Source organism: Dama dama, chromosome 15 (assembly GCF_033118175.1).
Source record: "Dama dama isolate Ldn47 chromosome 15, ASM3311817v1, whole genome shotgun sequence".
In the NCBI taxonomy this organism is placed as follows: Eukaryota; Metazoa; Chordata; class Mammalia; order Artiodactyla; family Cervidae; genus Dama; species Dama dama.
Genome location: NC_083695.1, coordinates 55172895 through 55191387, shown reverse-complemented (window position 1 = coordinate 55191387; position 18493 = coordinate 55172895). Strand labels below are relative to the sequence as shown.

The 18493-nt window shown below is 40.7% G+C and overlaps 1 protein-coding gene across 2 annotated transcripts in view; it reads left to right on the top strand.

The window, feature by feature from the left end:
- PRKG1 (protein kinase cGMP-dependent 1) overlaps positions 1 to 18493 on the top strand; it is a 1349869-nt gene that overhangs the window by 90865 nt on the left and 1240511 nt on the right. Inside the window, exon 1 of one of the 2 annotated variants that reach the window (XM_061162076.1) lies at positions 428 to 1126. The exons of the other annotated variant lie outside the window; for it this stretch is intronic. Coding sequence (XP_061018059.1) covers positions 816 to 1126 — 311 coding nt within the window. The 5' untranslated portion in view covers positions 428 to 815. Of the gene's footprint in view, positions 1 to 427; positions 1127 to 18493 lie in introns of those variants that run through there. 2 annotated transcript variants of the gene reach the window in all.

The following is an 18493-nucleotide window of genomic DNA, read 5'->3' as shown; positions in this document are numbered from 1 at the left end:
TCCCCTGCACCGATTCGCTCTCCTCTCCTGAGAGGCAAGTTTGTTTCCGAGCGTTACCACCTGTGTGAGGCGCTCCCCGTGAGGAAGGCGGCGAGGCAGACGCGAGAGCTCAGCCACAGGCTGGGGATCCTTTCTCCGCGAGGCTGCCAGTCCAGACACCTCCAGAACTCAGAGCGCTTACGAGGCAGAGTCCGCTCTGCCGTCGCTCGTCGCCGGGATTGTAGTCCCCACGTCCTCCAGCCCGGTAGGCTCCGGGGCGGCAGACACCTCCCCAGTTTGCTCGGGGTCCCTCCGGTCCTCTCCCGCCCGCCTCCCCACCCCCGAAGTAGTGCTCCCGCCTCGCCCCGCCCGCGCATCCCCTGGCGCGCCCAGAGGTTTATCAGGCTCCCCACACTCTCCGCCGGCTTCCTTCAGCGCCCGGCCGAGTGACCCGCGCAGACCCGCCGCGGCCTCGGAGCCCCCCACCGCACCCGCACCGTACGAGCCCCTTCTCCCGTGGCCCGCCACCGCGCTCGCGTCTCTCCTCCCCGGCGCCCGCCACGGTTCAGGTGGAAGCCCGGCCCGACCTGCCGTTTGGCTTATCCCGGCTCTCAGCCTCACAGTCAGCCCGGAGAAGTGGAATCTGCCCTGAAACTCTCGGTGGCTGGAGCCGGCAGACTGGGCATGCTCAGAAGCCAAGGCTGGCTTTGGTCTCAAGTAGGAAGCTTTTGCACTCGGGAGGCAGCAGCGACTTTGGGGAAAGTTGATCGGAGAGGGGAGGAAGCCCCAAGACGCGGAGCAGCGGCAGGAAGGAGCCCCCGGCAGCCCGGAGGAGCATGGGCACCCTGCGGGATTTACAGTACGCGCTCCAGGAGAAGATCGAGGAGCTGAGGCAGCGGGATGCTCTCATCGACGAGCTGGAGCTGGAGTTGGATCAGAAGGACGAATTGATCCAGAAGCTGCAGAACGAGCTGGACAAGTACCGTTCGGTGATCCGGCCGGCCACCCAGCAGGCGCAGAAGCAGAGCGCGAGCACCTTGCAAGGCGAGCCGCGAACCAAGCGGCAGGCGATCTCCGCTGAGCCCACCGCCTTTGACATCCAGGATCTCAGCCATGTGACCCTGCCCTTCTACCCCAAGAGTCCACAGTAAGCAGGGGTTACGCTCCGGGTCGTGTGGCACCCGGTCGGTGGGGAGCTGCGGGTCTATGTATTGTCTGTCGGCTCCCGCCCCTCCCGCTTGCCTTGTTGATCCTCACCCTCAGAAATGTTTCATTTTAACCCGCACTTCTTGAGGGGCCGTGCACGTTTCTCAGACCAGACTCACTGCACCTACGTTGCCTTCCTGTCTTTGTTAGATGTCAAGCTATTTTTTTTTTTAATACATATATACGTTCATATAGGCCATCTACTGTACGTAGAGTTTGAATGCGCCCCAGGTGTGTGTCAGGTTGTGTAAGTATGAGTGAGAGAATTGAAAGCCTCATCTCCTAAATGCCCTGGCAAACCTTCCCAACCGGAAAATCCTAACTGCAGGCTCATCAGACTTGAAATGCGTCTGCTATCACCCTTACTTTCTATGCTTTTGTGGCTCTCCCGGATTTCTCTACATGCTGGTAATTCTCAGTGGTACCCTTCAAACCTGATGTTCTGGCATCATTAAAGTGTCAAAAATAAGCAGATACACATATAAAAGGAAAGAGTTTTTGATTTCCAGAATTGGATGACATTTACAATCCACAAATGGAAACCTAGTCTGTTGATTTTTTTAAAATATTTTTTTCATAATATTTGAAGGAGAATATTGCTTATATTCCTTAAGGACTTAATATAATGTTGCTAATGGGGTGCCTCTGTCTCCCCCAGAAGGTTACATGTTTCTGGGGTCAGATGAAGAGAAGTCCACTTACCTTTACTGACATCGTGGACACATTATTTGCCTCACTCCTGGCTTCTGATGCAACCACTCTGGTATTGTTCTAGCATTTTAAACAACTGTGTAGTTCTGATGTCAGTGGGTTTCACAACCTGGGTGGGAAAGTTGAATGGAACTTGTTACACATCACTCAACTTGGAGTTCTTATGGATAGTAAAGTGGCAGGAACACGAAGTTGGCACAGAGTAAGCACCCAGATGAATGGTATTTTAAGTTACTAATGACAGAATTGATAAACCAAGGGATTTGTTACTCTATTCCAAACTACATCACACTGGCTGGATGACACGTGTTACATAATAATACAAGGTCCCTGGGAGCCTTTTACTTAATAAACACAAAGATTTAATATAAGGAGAAAGAGTATTGGACTGTTCCCATTTGTATTTATTGGATCGGGGTGGGGGGGGGGAGCAGATTGTGAGTATATACTAATTATAGTTTTGAAAACTTAGACTTGTTCCTCTCCTTGTTGGTTGCCATAGAACATTTGCTGTTTCCTCATGCAGATTTAGCTTAAGGAGGAATTGGTATTCTCTGTGTGGGGAGAAAAGACAATAAAGATACACATTTCTGAGATTCTAACCTCACCAGGTTGCCCCAGTAGTTGAGTGGATTTAGATCTACTTTAGAAACCTGAATGATCTGAATCCACTTCAGATTTCTCCGGTAAGTTAATTTGCAGTGCTGACATGCTTGCCTGTTTCAGCTAACGAGGTACATGGCCATCTCTCCAGGGCCAAGTTTTGCATAATGAAAAAAATAACTCAAAGACAGCTCTCTGTATCTTTCAGCACACCATAGGATCTCATTTTAGTATCGGCAGGACTTTGGAGTAACTCAGAGCAAACTCTCCTTTCTTAAAAAGACCATTTTAATCAGTTTTATTTGAAGCATGATCAAGCCAGCTGATAACTCCAATGAAACAATTTATCGGACAAGATCTAAAGGAATCTAGGCAGTGTAGTCTGAGCTGTATAATGTGGTAAAGTTTTAGAAATCTCTTAGTGCATGACAGAACAACTAGATTTTTTTTTTTTTTAAAGTCCATGGTGGAAAATGAAATTGGCAAATAATTCACAACATCCAGTTATGATCAGCGTTTTATCAGTTGAACCGCACTGTGCATTTGCATTCTTATCTTTATTTAATAACTTGTACTTTTAGGAAGTCAGCTATTAAGGTATCACCATGAAGGGTTTGGGGATTCTGAAGGATTTATATTGAAGAAAACTATAGAATGAATGTCTTCCAAACTTAAATAATTTTGGAAAAACATCTGTTCTTTTTTCACACTTACATAAAGAAAACTAGAATAAAATTGGCTTGCGTGGTAGAGTGTACCTTTGGTAAGAGGAGAAGCATATTGTATGCAAAATGATTACACTTAGGTCATTTGAATGATCCTACAAGGTAGTTCCACGAAGAATTAGGAAAACTTAACCAAAGTGAAGGAGACTTGTTTGAATTTCTGTTTGTTTCACTATAAACAATTTGATTATACCGACTTACTGGCAACAAGTGTTTATATCTTTATATTTTATTTTTAGTTCAGCCTAAATTTGGTCATCTTTTTAAAACTTGCAGATTTTTGAGAGTTTGAGTTAAAATGAAATCATCAAAATAGCCCCAAATTGATTGCAAATTCATGCTCATGTAGTTTTCTATTCTCTTTCTACTGGATGTAGGTAGCTGTCCAGAGAATGTCCTACTCAGTTATCTGATGTATCCATATATGTATGTTTACTTTTTGCTTACTGAGGTTGCCTTCTAAGGATTAGAATCTTTAAAAAACTTCTTTGTGTTTTTTTTTAAGTAATCATTTGACAAATAGTATAACATGTAAATTAACTTATGAACTTAAATCATCTTAATAGTTCTGGTTTGGAGTTTTCCCTGTGTGCTAGGAATTGGAGGGAAGGCTGTGTGGGATTCCAGCTCAGAGCCAGGCACTCCTGCTGCACCTGTGAGTGCTTATGAGGGCTGGTATTTTTGTTTGACTCTTTTACACATGTGTAGAAATAGCCCGAAAACCCTTTTTCTGTTGTGAATGTGATGGGCAAAAGAACTGATTAGCAAATTGGAATCTATACTCCACTGCTCCTAAATAACTACTTGAGAAGGTAAAACTATCAGACTGTATGTTTTGGATTGAATTAGGTAAATAAATCCTTAAAGATGAAAACTGTATAAAATATTCATTTTTTTTTTTTTACCAGATAGCCTGTTGATTATGCAGACAGTGTAGTACCCATGGATTTTTAAAGTAATTTTATTTCATGCTAGTTTATTCCTGAAAATTGACTCTGTGGTAGGTTAGAACATTCAGTCACTGGTATGTTGATCTCTAAACCCTTTACCTATGGTAAATATTCTCAAGTCCTTTCCATTTTGCCCTCCTAAGAGTTGAGTTCCTGTCAGAAGTTATTAGTGTCTCTGTATTTTTGTTAAGCTGTTAGCCCAGAGGTAACCGAATTTCAAAGGATGATGATGTGTTTTGTTTTGTAACATGACACGCTTGACTGTGAAGGACTTTGGAGAGCTGAGGATAAAAAGAAATATATTCTTCTTATTTTTAGGGAGGCATTAATTTTAACACAATCTTATCTGATTATTTTTAAGCCTTGACATAGTACATTTCAAGAGAAATAGAATCTTCCTAAAGGCTGTCTGTTAGGAAGTTGGGAAAATTCTAGGATTTTAGTGTAATCATAGATGACATAATATTAAAGCATAAGTATCATCAGAGGTAACAATTACATTTCAGATACGTCCAGTAGGTCAGTTCAGCACTTTTGTGGAACGTGCAAGTTAGTGTCAGGCATTCAGATGACCATGTGCAAGTTAGTGTCAGGCATTCGGATGTGAGATGTGTGAGTCCTATCACAAAGGAGTTAACCAGTAACTCCTGCACTTAACAATACTGCACAAGAGAATATTCTAGAAATAGAGTAAGGCAAGTCACATAGGAGATCCCTAAGACAGTTGGCAAAACAAAATTGAGCCCATTTAATTTTAGGGTATCAGAAACTCTTGTGGAAGTCGAGGTGTTTAAAGTATTTGATCGATGGCGTGATTTAGGTGCGTGGTGATGGGGTGAGAGTGGTGGGGTTAGGGTGGGGAGGGACATCAGCAAAGGGTCAAGACAACAAAGGAAAGCAGAGGGTACATCTGGGGAACCACAGCAACTAGTGCCTGTACCAGAATACCATGTGGGAATTGAGGAAAACCACGCTGCAGCCAGAGAGGATCCGGATGAGTAGCTGAGACGGCGTTTCTGCTTGTTTTTAGAATAACTGAGGGGGGTATGTGTGTGTGTGTGCACGTGCATGCATGCACACTTACACTGAGGACTAATTGTTACCCATTAGTAAAGCTCTGAATCTCAGAATGTCATTCCAGTCCAGCATCTCCCACCTGCATGGTTCTGATAATAACTAAAACTATCCTGATTAGGTAATAATATTTAATTTAACCAAGCAGCAGATGATTAACACTCTTAAAGAAGCTGAGTTCTGCTCTTAAAGAAAACAAGTTCCTCTTTCCACTCACTTCTGAATGTTCCCACTGGAAATAATCTCATTTTATGCCACAGACTAGCATGGTGGATTCTTCACACACCCCAGCAAACAGAACCTAGGTGGCACTTGAACCTCAAGTTGATTTTGTAAATTCATCTTCCTTGTTCTTATGGGGGAGTTCAATTCCAACTTAATGTTATTCTAATAGACTATCCAATTTAAGTTTGATTGTTAATTTGACATTATAGTCTATGCAATAAAATTGAAGTTGTAGCAGCCTTTATAAAAATAAGACCAGGCTGTTAAAACCATGTTAGGGTATTTTTGAAGCACAGTTTGTGCCCCTGAAATGGGGCTTATCATGAAAATACTGACAAGCCTTTCAATAGAGTAGCTCTAGAAACTGCCTGAGAATATAAATGACCAAGTTCCTTGCTCTCCTGGGCCACATTTCCAAGCTTCCACTACTTTTATTTCACTAAAGAGTTGGGTTTGGATTCTTAATGGTAAAGGATAGAAGAAGGAGGATGATGTCTCTATTGTTGGTGTTTGCAGGTTATAAGGCATATGGACGCATTTTTTTTTCTCCCTGTCTGCCTAGCAATGGAGGGTCTCCATAGTATCCTAGCAACCAGATTCGAACACCAGACTGCTGCTCTTTCTCTCATTTTTGCCATAGGTGCTGCTTCCCTATCCCAGAGAACTGGGCCCGATGCTAGCACTCAGACCCTCCGACTTGAATGTTCCACGCTCTGAGAATGCAAGACAATATGATAAATAAGAGCATGTTGAAAGCAGCATTTACCCGTATGCACAACAGCTTCTTATGCAATCACATCTGTGGCATTTTGAATCCTAATCTGAACTGTTGAGCTGGCGCTGTTTGCCACCCCTTCCCTGACAGTCCCTCTCTTATTTCCACACACCCAGCCTTCTGACACCAGTTCCCCTTCCTTCTCACCATCTTCTATAATGACTGCATTCCTCGGCACCTCCTTCAAATGTGTTTTCTGGTAAGTTAAGTATGTGCAGCCTGTTTGAACTCCGAATATATCTTGTTTCTTAGAGCAGAGGGATGTTCTCCCTCCAAAACTGTCATGTAAATATAAACAAGAGCACAGAATCTGTAGCTACACAGAGCAGATGTTGAGCAAAAGGTAGGACTAATAGTATACTCGCAAAGCGCCTTGCTTCTGAATGGGCTTTTTAATCATAGTTATTAATAGGAAAGAAGCAGGAGGGAGTGGGAAGAAGAGATGTGTGTCAGGAGGACAGGAAAGGGCAAAACAGGATGACTACTGCGAAAGCTATGGCATGTTTGCCAAGTTGAAAAGGATTAGTGGGCTTTGTGGGCAAGTGAATAGGCAATGAGACTGGAACAGAATTTACAGGTAAGAGGGAACTCTGTGTATGAAAACACCCGAATTGGAATGTACCAATGGCTGGCCTCCTTTGGGAGTTGAAACCATACTGGAATTTTGGTTAAAAAACCATTAAAATGTTTCCCTTTAGACCAATGCTTGTTTTGAATACCTCATATTGTCCCTTTGAAACATCCTTTAGTCTGATACCAGGGAGGGCTTGATGGTCCTTGTGCAGGCCATCATGCAGAAAAAGAAAGTGGAGGGTAAGTCAGTGCATCACTGTTTCTGAAAAAAATAGGTCAGAATGGTACTGCCCATCATGATCGCAATGGCTGACATTTATCGAGCCCTTACTCTGTGTCAGACCACTGCTCCCTGTGCTTTCTATAGATTGTCTTTTTTAAATCAAATAACCTTGTGAGAAACACTCCAGATTATCCCATTTCATGACAGTAAGGGACAAGACACTGAAATTCAGAGAAGCTAAGTAACTTGCTCAAAGCCACACACTTGGTAAAAGGCTGAATTGGAATTTGAACTTGAGAGCCCTTCTCATTAGCCTCTAGGTTCTTCTGCTTCCCAAAGGGGTGGGAGGATTAGGCAGTTTCATGATCCTAATAGATACCATAAAGGCTGTTCTGTGGGGAGTATCTGCTCACCAGTAATTAAATAGGAAGCAGAAGTGTTTGGGGAAAAGTAGAAAAAATAAGACAGGACCAACCAAAGTTTGGTTCCCAAACTTTACTGCTGCACATTAGAATCATCTGAGGAGCTTTAGAAAAAACCCAAACCCATTAAAATCAGAATGTCTGGAGGTGGAAGCTAACCATCAGTGTTTTTTAAAGATTTCTAAGATAGTTCCAGTGAACAGCATGATGTAGGAAACAGTCTGATGAGAAGACAACAGGTGTGTGTGTGTGTATGAGAGAGAGAGAGAGAAAGGGGGAGGGTGAGAGGGGAGAGGGAGAGAAATATTAAAGCACCAGGATAAACTTTCCACTTAAAGAGTTGAATGTGTCTGTTGGCTAAAACCTTTAACTACTTAGGACTTGGAAAAGCAACATGGTTTTGTTTTTGTTTTTTCCAAATCGTAGGTGTATACTATTAAGTTAATGCCTGTTGTTTATTCTCTCAAAGAAATAATCATTACCTTACCAAGTTCATCGGTTCTCAACCCTAGGCTTCATGTTAGAATCACCTAGGGAATTAAAAAAAATTTTTTCCTGGGGTGCCACCTCCAGGGATTCTGATTTAATTGCCCCTTGGTGGGCTGGAGGTGGAGGTATATTGTTTGCACTCCCAAGGCGACTCTAATATGCAGCCAGGATCGAGAACCTCCTTCGTGGCTCATTCCATGTCAGCTCCTACAGGTTCCTGGAATTGCCATCCCCTGGGAAAGCACTTTTCTTGGTTCTTTTTTTTTTTTTTTTTTCTTTTTTACTAACCTTAATCCCCTGCTTGCAGTGGAGCCAGGCAGATCCAGTTTCCCACTTTCCATAGCACCCACACTTGTCACTTTCACCATGATCTCTGGGGTGACCTGCAGGGCTCTGGGCCACAGAAAGTGGCAGCAGCTCCCTTCCGTGGGTAAGTATGCTTCCCTCTTTCTTGCCAGCCATGAGTCCTGGCCACAATTCAAATATGACACCTTAGGGTCAGCCACCCGCCCAAGTTTGTTTTCCACTCTCACCGAGGGGAGCTGCCTCGTGAGCCAATAAGATTGTTTCCTGGTATCCCAGATGCTTCTGTGAAATGTTCTGTACTTCAAGGTGAAACAATGACTAGCCCCTCCTTGGGAGAGACGCACAGGGCTCCTAGTGCCTCCTCTTCTGGTATGTGATGTCTCTGTAGCCAGCTACAGTTTTTTTTTTTTTTTTTCTCCTACAGATATTTTATCCTTTTAAGGCAAACAGCCTGAGCTCAGGCTGAGGAGTACTTTCCAGGGAGGCTTCAGAGAAAGCAGAGCTAGTACATCAAGCTCTCAGCCCCCTTTCCAGACGGTCTGGTCTGAGTAGTGAACAGGGCTGGGCCCTGCTGGCAGACGAGAGGACTGATGTGACTCCCACTGTAGTGGGAGAATCTTGGTGTGTCTCTCAGGAAAGCTCCCGAAAGCGCTGGGAATTCCTCCGCCTTGTGGTCACAACCTCACTGCTGCTCCCATTGCCAAGTTTTGGGTCTCTCTTTAGCCCTTTCCCCTTATATTGTTAAAAAACAAAACAAAATACAAAGTCTTTAAGATGTCCCTAATTTTCTCTGATAGGAGCCTATTTACATGTGTAATTGAATCATTATCTTCTCAGGTAAGGATCAATCAGTATAGTACTTTATATAAGTGCTGAAAACAGCTAACATAATTACTAATACTTTTTTGGTAAAAAAAAAAAAAAATCTCTTTCGAATTGGAGTCAGTGAGAAGCTTTCTTGTTTCTTTCTCCCTCCTTCTAAAACATGAAAATGTATTCAGCTGACAGTGTAACAGTAGAGTAGATGTCATAAGGCTGCGCAGAGGGTTGGGAACATTAATTACATAGGGAAGGTAATCATAAGGAAAGTAAACACTTTCATTATGAATCCAGTTTCTTGTCATGCATTTGATTATTGGACCTAAATGGGAAGGACAAGAGGAATTAGCAGCAATAAACGAAACAAAAACTAAATCATGTGTTCACCTGTGTAGCTTAGCAGTTAGCAGCAGAAAGAGGGTCAGCATTGATGGTAGGACCCTGGGAAAGGATCTGTGTCTTAGAATTTTTATAACCCAAGATATAAAAGGATGGGGAATTGTATAGAAAAAGAATCAGTGACAATTTAGTGTCAATATATGCTACTTCCACCTGTATCTACAATTTTTTTAAAAATGTTAATTACCTTTGGCTGTCTAAAGATCATAAGTGCTAATTGAACTTCACCAGAAATCCTTTATAACAGGTGCAATTTCATTGCCTTCCATATAGAGGTGAAGTAACTTAAGCCCTGCAAAAGTATATGTTAATAGTTTAAATTGTTAATAGGTCTCAAAAACAGATCTCTTAATGCTGTGGACCTTCTAATGCTCAGTTATATTTTCTTACTTTAAGACCATATCTGCTCTTTATGAGTAGCATTGTATTTCTTTGAACTTGAAATAATTATAGTATCAGCAGTCAGTTTAATTTGGTTAATTGTGTTCCATGTCAGTGATGACAAATATACTTTAGTTAAGCACAGTAGTTTTGCTGTTTTCTAAAACAATTGTATTACAGTGCTATCAAGCTTTCACCAGATTTAGGCCAAGGAATAATGAGATAATGTGAGGGAAAAACATCTCTTTCTGAATATACTGTAGATCATCTTAATGGTCCAACTCTATCAATAAATTATGGTGTTGACAGTGCTTCTAAGTCTGGACGGGGAGGAAAGAAAAAAAGAGTTGTCATGACAAGCAAGAAAAATGGGAATTTTAAATTTTGCCCCCCTGGAGTTATTGCTACTGATGGACTGCAGGGTGGATTGGTCATTCTTTTTGGCATTTACAGGTGGCTGGCGAGCATGCTATATAAGCCAGCATAGCTCTCACTTACATCTTCTTAAGATGTGCTCTGCCTAAATCATTGGTGACTGAAAAACACATTTTATATTACCATGAGGGAGAAAAGATGGCCTCATATTTGACTTGCATGGTTTTGACAGGGTGTCACCATACCCTTTACAGAGGAATATTAAACATCTAAAAATGACAAGTACTACTTTGCTAAGCCTGTAGTGGCAACTCATGCCAGTGAAAGGAGAGAAAAGAAAAGATACGGAGGAATAAAGCCTGGAGTCCGCTGCTTGCACTGTGGAACCCTGTGTGAATCGTGGTCTTCGTTCTGCCTAACTGCAGCAAGTAGAAGGGGAAAAGGTGGAAGCAGTGGCGGGTTTTCTTTTCTTGGACTCCAAAATCACTGCGGATGGTAACTGCAGTCATGGAATTAAAAGACACTTGCTCATTGGAAGGAAAACTGTGAAAAACCTAGACAGCGTATTAAAAAGCAGAGACATCACTTTGCCAACAGCAGTCCGTGTAGTCAAAGCTATGATTTTCCCAGTAGTCATGTATGGATGTGAGAGTTGGACCATGAAGACTTGAGTCCTGAAGAAACGATTCTTTCAAGTTGCGGTGCTGGAAAAGACTCTTGAGATTCTCTTGGGCTTCAGGAATATCAAACTAGTCAATCTTAAAGGAAATAAACCCTGAATATTCACTGGAAGAACTGATGCTGAAGCTCCAATACTTTGGCCATCTTATGCGAAGAACTGACTCGTTAGAAAAGACCCTGATGCTGGGATAGATTGAAAGCAAAAGAAGGGGGCCGCAGAGGGTGGAATGGTTAGATAGCACCGTTGACTCAATGGACATGAGTTTGAGCAAACTCTGGGAGAGAGTGGAGGACAGAGGAGCCTGGCATGCTGCAGTCCATGGGGTGGCAAAAAGTTGGACACAACTTAGTGACTGAACAACAATAACACATATTTAGTAACTATCTGAGGATACCAAAGGTTAGAAAAGGAAGTCCAGAGACACTCAGCAAAGTAAGAGTCATTTTTTGGTTGGGAGATCTGTTCAGTGAATCACTCTTTTATTTTGAGAACTTTTACAGTTCTAAATTTTTAGAGGAAAATCCTTTTTCTCCCACAGCATTTGGTACAGTGCAAAATGAAAGAATTGCTCAAAGTTTCTAGTCATTCACTTAATACTTTGTAAAAATATAATATTCAACTCCATTATCCATTTGTATGAACAATGTTTCTTGTAGATCCGAAAAGCTTTAGAATATTTTGAAAGGAACTCTGCTTGACTATTTCTTTGTAGTGGTAGCCTTCATCAGGGGCTAGTCATTTTCTTCAAAATCTAACTTCAGACTTTTTGTTGTTCTTCATAAAAGAAAAATACAGCATGAAAAATTGTAATCTGCCTGACTGCCTTCTAGATGTTTTAGGATTATTTAGTATGGAGATCTACACTCTCTTACTGAAAGAAAAAAAGAAACAAGAACTAAATGACTTCTTGTTCATGAAGCATTGAATAGCATAAAATTAAATGATTATTACTTTGAAATAGTCCTCATGAAAAGGAATGGCAAAGAAATACAATAAGGAGCCCACTGTGAATGAAACATTTTTTATTAGCTTCTTGCCACCTCTTTGCATACTTCATGAATTCATCTGGCCTTTGCCTTTTTTATGCTTTGCTTAAGGCATTAAGATGTCTTTTTCCCCTTCTTTTTGAGTTTTGGTGGGAAATAGCTAGTGTATTTTTTTTTAAAGAGGTTTTTGTTTTTTTGAAAGAGAACTACTAAAAGAGTATAGTCTGTGGCATTGGAAATAATATTGAGTAGGTACTGAGAAGTTCTGGGAATTGAGAAGTTAGATGCTTTGAAGCATTATATATGTATGAGTGTTTACATGTTTATGGATTATTACAAGAAATTATTTCAGAGAATTCTGATATTTAAAGAGAATCCTGTTATTTTCACTGAAAGTTAGAGTCCATCTATAATATGGTTATTTTAAGCAATCCAGAGTTACCCTTCTATTACCTCAAAAATTAAGAGATAAAAAGAACTGATATAAAAAAAAAAACACTTTGGTAAAGAGCTCACAGCAGAACGTGCTGAGGTAAACTAGGTGAAGCACGTCACCAAAACCTTCATACTAAAATGTGAGACAGAACACTGCTCATCACAGAGAAGGCTATCTTTCCCAGTTGACCCTTTCTCTTCTGTGGCTTGTCTTTTTCTTTTGGTACCACCGCTGAAGTCCTGTGACCTGTAAGTCATTTATCATCACAGAGCAGTGCTCTGTCTTCTGGATTCCTAAGGGTTACTGTCAGTGTGATAGATGGAAAAGATCTCAAGTAGACATTATTTGTCTTGGCAAGAGTGGCTTTTTCTGCTAGATGAACTTAGAGGTCATTAAATAACACCGAGGTGAACCCTTGCTAGTGAGTTTTTAAATCATGATAGATTTCCCCCTTTTCTTCTTGACTACCATCACCATATTTCAAAAGTTCTTTTTGTAGTTCAGTCTATTGCTTCATCATGATTAAGGGTTTCTTGTTCAAACTAGACTCATTCTTTATCTTTTCTTCTTTTTTTTTCCCCCTAGACATAGAACAATCGCTCTCATCTTTACTGAAATCCTTTATAAAATGAAGGTAATAATTGTCACTTTTAAGCCTGGTCTTTACTGGCCAATTAGTGTTGCTACTGCTGCTACTGCTAATTATTACTAAAATATTTGCCTGACTGTAGACTACATAAGCTTTCTCATTTAATTCTCACAGTAATTTGATAAAGTAGGTACCCTTCATCCCATTTATTCAGATAGAGAAAGTGAGGCACAGAGAAGTTAAACAACTTGCTCAAAATAAAATCTTAGGTTGAAACAGGCAAAAGCACGTGTGTGTGACCCCAGAGTCCATGCGTGTTCTCCATGTGCCATGCGTCTCGTTGATTGTCCCAACAACTCATTTTTTTAAAGGATATGTCCTATTTCAATTCTCTTTCATGATTGTGCTCCTTTTTGTGGTAGTGGTGGTGGTGATTTAGTCACTAAAGTTGTGTCTGATTCTTGTGACCCCATGGGCTGTGGCCTTCAAGGCTTCTCTGCCAATGGGATTTTTCCAGGCAAGAATACTGGAGTGGATTGCCATTTCCTTCTCCAGGGGAATCTTCCCAACACAGGAGAACCCTGGTCTCCTGCATTGCAGGTAGCTTCTTTACCGACTGAGCTCAGGGAATTTTTCATATATCCACATTTTTTCATGCCCATATAGTGATAAACATGTGGTGGCCAAGAATTATCCCTTTTTGAGACTAGTAAACCTAAGTGTCAAGGAAGCTCTTCTTCTAGGAAACTATTTCTGTTGTGTTCAAATTGTTACCTAATACGGTTGCTTGTGCCTAAAGTAGTTTTTGCTGTCTCATATGCAGAAAACTTTCTCTGTCTTTTGTACTTTCACATTTTGTTTTCGTTTGTTATCAGTTAAGAAAGTTTTTAGTGGCCTGTGCCACTAATTTTAAATTTAAATTCTCATTTTAAAGAAATGTTTCCTCATTTACCAATGCTATATTTCCTTATCTATTTCCCCCTAAGTGTTAGCATCTTAATTTAACTGAGTATTATTAGAAAGTTTATAAAATACCTTCTGATTCTTTTTTTTTTTTCTGGTAACATAGTCTGAAAATTACTTTTCAGTTGTTTATTTGTTCAATTTTTACCAAATATTTCTTAAATGATTACTCTAGTGTAGAGCTCTGCTAGATGTAGCTCTTTCTCAACCCCAAATATGCTAGGGAAAAAAAAAAAAGACATTACCTTTTCAGGGTTTTTACAAGAATTGAGCCCAGGGTACATGGACTGGAGGCTGATGTCCAGTTCTCAGTGTCTGACTTTGTAGTGCTGTGTGCTTTGTCTTCTTCATGTCCCTCCGAGTCTGAATTTCTTCAGGTGGGTCATTGTTTGGTTAGCATCTCCTTCTCTTGCAAGATGGTAAATGCCATGAACACAATACCAGTTTCTCTTCTGCTCCATGTTGTGACTTTGGAGCCCAGAATAGGGCTGGCGCCCAGTAGAGGCTTGGTAACTCTTAGCCAGAAGAAGGACAAAAAAGAAGCCTCTCCAAGTTCTTGGCCCTCATATGCTTCATCTTTGAAATTTAAAATTTTTAAAATGGGAAGCATATCACTGGCTCAATAGAGCTTGGGGGCATCTTTGTCTTGGCCAGAAGAGTTTTACAAACTTTCAACTTGAATGCCTTGTTACACCTTTGTAGGAGGCCCTGTGCTCCAAGAGTTCATCACAGCCCCTGACACTCTATACAGTCTTTATCTAGCTCATCATCTCTCTTGTTTGTGTTATCTCCTGGCCTCTGAAGGCATTTCAGATTTCCACTTGGAAACCTGGGATTGCATGGTCTTGAAAAGTCCCTTCTAGTTGGAATAAGATGAGATTCTAAATTATCTTTCTACAGAAGCATATTTTTTCTCCAACTGAAATGTCTCAACTTAAGCTCTGTGACATAAAACCTCATAAATAGGTTAACACCTCAAAAAGTAACTGGGTTAATTGAGAAATACATGCCTGGAATGAATGGGAATAACTTAAAGAATGATCTATCAAAAATTTAAATCCTTTTTTGTGGACACAGAATTCTCACTAACAAAATCCTGTCAAGTTTATGATAATAGCTTGCTGATTTTAACTATCCAAATAGTCACATAGATTTTAATATTATGAGATGATGGATATCATTAAACTCATGATAAAATAAAATTTCATTGGGTGTTTACCTCAAGATTAACCATAATAAAATAGGGAACATTAAAGATTGATTCTGTTTAGCATATTTTCTCTTAGCTCTTCAGAATGGAACCTGAAAACACTCAATCCTAAGAAAAAAAAACTTTTTAAAAACTCTTATCTGACCTTATGCTTCTGTTAATGGCTGAAGTTAAATTCCTAAAAGACCTATGTATCAATGCAACTGTATATCTTGTATCTAATAAAAAGTGAAGCTTAATAACATCTATTAATTGGCTGGAGAAGTAAATGTAGGTCATTTATGCCTCACAGTATCTAAATGGATAAAGGAGAACAGATCATTTCCATTTTACAGAAGAGATGATTAAGGATCAATGAGGTGAGGTCACACAACCCATAAGTGATAACTCTGTCAATACAACAGCTCCATAAGTGATAACTCCATAACCCATAAGGGATAACTCTGTGACTCCAACAGCTCATAAGTGATAACTCTGTAAATACAACAGGCTATCAGACTCAGTTCATCCTTCTTTCCACACTATGTGCAGCATCAATGCATCGTGAGATGGTCTTGAGAATCCACTGAGTTCTGTGGTTCAGCAGTGCATTTATGGAAAATCCAAGCAGGTAGGCTCAGAACACAGCATATACAATGGATATGGGCATGGGCTCACTTTCGGTTGCTACTTTCCTACTCACAAGGAGTATGAGATTGAGTCTATCTGAGCTTCTGTTTTCTCATTGTGAATGAGGATTTAATTAGAGATCTTGTTTGTGAGTCCCTCAGTACAGGATATAAAACATATTATGGAGTTCTGCAAATAGCAGAAAACATAAGCTGTTGAAATTATCATTATATTTTCAGTGTTACTAAGTTAAACCCAATTCCATTGTTGTTGTTCAGTTGCTGAATTGTGTCTCTTTGCAGCCCCATGGACTGCAACACGCCAGGCTTCCCTGTCCTTCACTGCCTCCCAGATTTTGCTCAAACTCATGTTCATTGAGTCGGTGATGCTATCCAACCATCTCATCCTTTGTTGTCCCCTTCTCCTCCTGCCCTCAGTCTTTCCTAACATCAGGATCTTTTCCAGTGAGTTGCTCTTTGCATTATTAGAGTTGTGTAAACATTGCAGTCATCTCACATGCTAGTAAATTAATGCTTAAAATTCTCCAAGCTAGGCTTCAGCAATACGTGAACTGCGAACTTCCAGATGTTCAAACTGGTTTTAAAAAGGCAGAGGAACCAGAAATTAAATTGCCAACATCTGTTGGATCATCAAAAAGCAGGAGAGTTCCAGAAAAACATCTATTTCTGCTTTGTTGACCATGCCAAAGCCTTTGACTGTGTGGATCACAATAAACTGTTGAAAATTCTGAAAGAGATGGGAATACCAGACCACCTGACCTGCCTCTTGAGAAACCTGTATGCAGGTCAGGAAGCAACAGTTAGAACTGAACAGGGAACAAGAGACTGGTTCCAAATAGGAAAAGAAGTACGTCAAGGCTGTATATTGTCACCCTGCTTGTTTAACTTATATGAAGAGTACATCATGAGAAACACTGGGCTGGAGGAAGCACAAACTGGAATCAAGATTGCTAGGAGAAATATCAGTAACCTCAGATATGCAGATGACACCACCCTTATGGCAGAAAGTGAAGAGGAACTAAAAAGCCTCTTGATGAAAGTGAAAGAGGAGAGTGAAAAAGTTGGCTTAAAGCTCGACATTCAGAAAACTAAGATCATCTGGTCCCATCATTTCATGGAAAATAGATGGGGAAACAGTGGAAACAGTGTCAGACTTTATTTTTGAGGGCTCCAAAATGACTGCAGATGGTGACTGCAGCCATGAAATTAAAAGACGCTTACTCCTTGGAAGGAAAGTTATGACCAACCTAGAGAGCATATTAAAAAGCAGAGACATTACTTTGTCAACAAAGGTCTGTCTAGTCAAGGCTGTGGTTTTTCCAGTAGTCATGTATGGATGTGAGAGTTGGACTATAAAGAAAGCTGAGTGCTGAAGAATTGATGCTTTTGAACTGTGGTGTTAGAGAAGACTCTTGAGAGTCTCTTGGACTACAAGGAGATCCAACCAGTCCATCCTAAAGGAGATCAGTCCTGGGTGTTCATTGGAAGGACTGATGTTGAAGTGAAACTCCAATCTTTGGCCACCTGATGCAAAGAGCTGACTCATTTGAGAACACCCTAATGCTGGGAAAGATTGAGGGCAGGAGGAGAAGGGGACGACAGAGGATGAGATGGTTGGATGGCGTCACCGACTCAATGGACGTGGGTTTGGGTGGACTCTGGGAGTTGGTGATGGATAAGGAGGCCTGGCGTGCTACAGTTCATAGGGTCGCAAAGAGTTGGACATGACCGAGAGACTGAACTGGAACATCTTTTAACCAAACTGAAGAGCACAGGTGGAAAGAGTGTCAGTCATGACAAGGTCCCAAAGGACAGCCGGTGCAGCCCAGCCTGGCTTTGTAGGATCTGACTCAGGAAGACTGAGTGATGGCAAGAGTCCTGTGCTGACTTCCGAGGGCTAACTGTGGATAGGGAACGGCAAATATAAAGCAAGCTTGCAGGTCTGTAATTATGCCATTTAGTTCATTCAGTGAGCAGTTAGAAGCCTACAGAGAAGTCAAGAATGGATTTCTAAGTTTGAATTGAGAACCACGTAGTTCATTTATATTAGGGAATCATAGTGAAAAACAGTTGTGTAGTATCTGAAGGAAAAGCTGTCTGTATTCTAAAGACAGGAAGGATATTTGTAGTAATTCTTTGCAGATGCATTTATGTGACATTGTACAATAGTAATATTATTCTTAACATTGATTTTAACTTGTGGGCCATTGTACACGTGGATTGGGGCACTGCTGCCCTGGTGCATTTTTAAAGACCCACTGCTTTAATGATGTGATTTTAATCCATCAGAAATATTTAGAGCAAAATGCCTTTTCTCTTTCCTGAACTCTTTGCATAGACGTTATTCACTGATAATGGTTTTCTGTTTGAAAGCCCTTCATTCCCAAGTTGAATATTTGCTGTCCAGGTTGAGAAACTATTAGATGCAGAACATAATCTTAGCCTATAAATGTTTTCTCTTACTGACTTTTATACTGCATTTCAAGATGTCTTTTCACAAACATTATGATTGTGGGTAAAAGCAATAACAGGCCTAACTTATGGAGGAATACATTAATTGTCTCAGACAAATTCATGACAGGTGTGGTGATAAGCTGATAGTGGAAAGCTTTAGAATAAGGATAAAAATACTAGTTTATCCTGAAATGTTTCATGTTACCAAAAAGATACATTATTTTCAACAACTTTATTGCGATATAATTTGCATACCATAAATCTCACCCACTCTACATGTATATTAGTACAATGATTTTTAGTAAATTT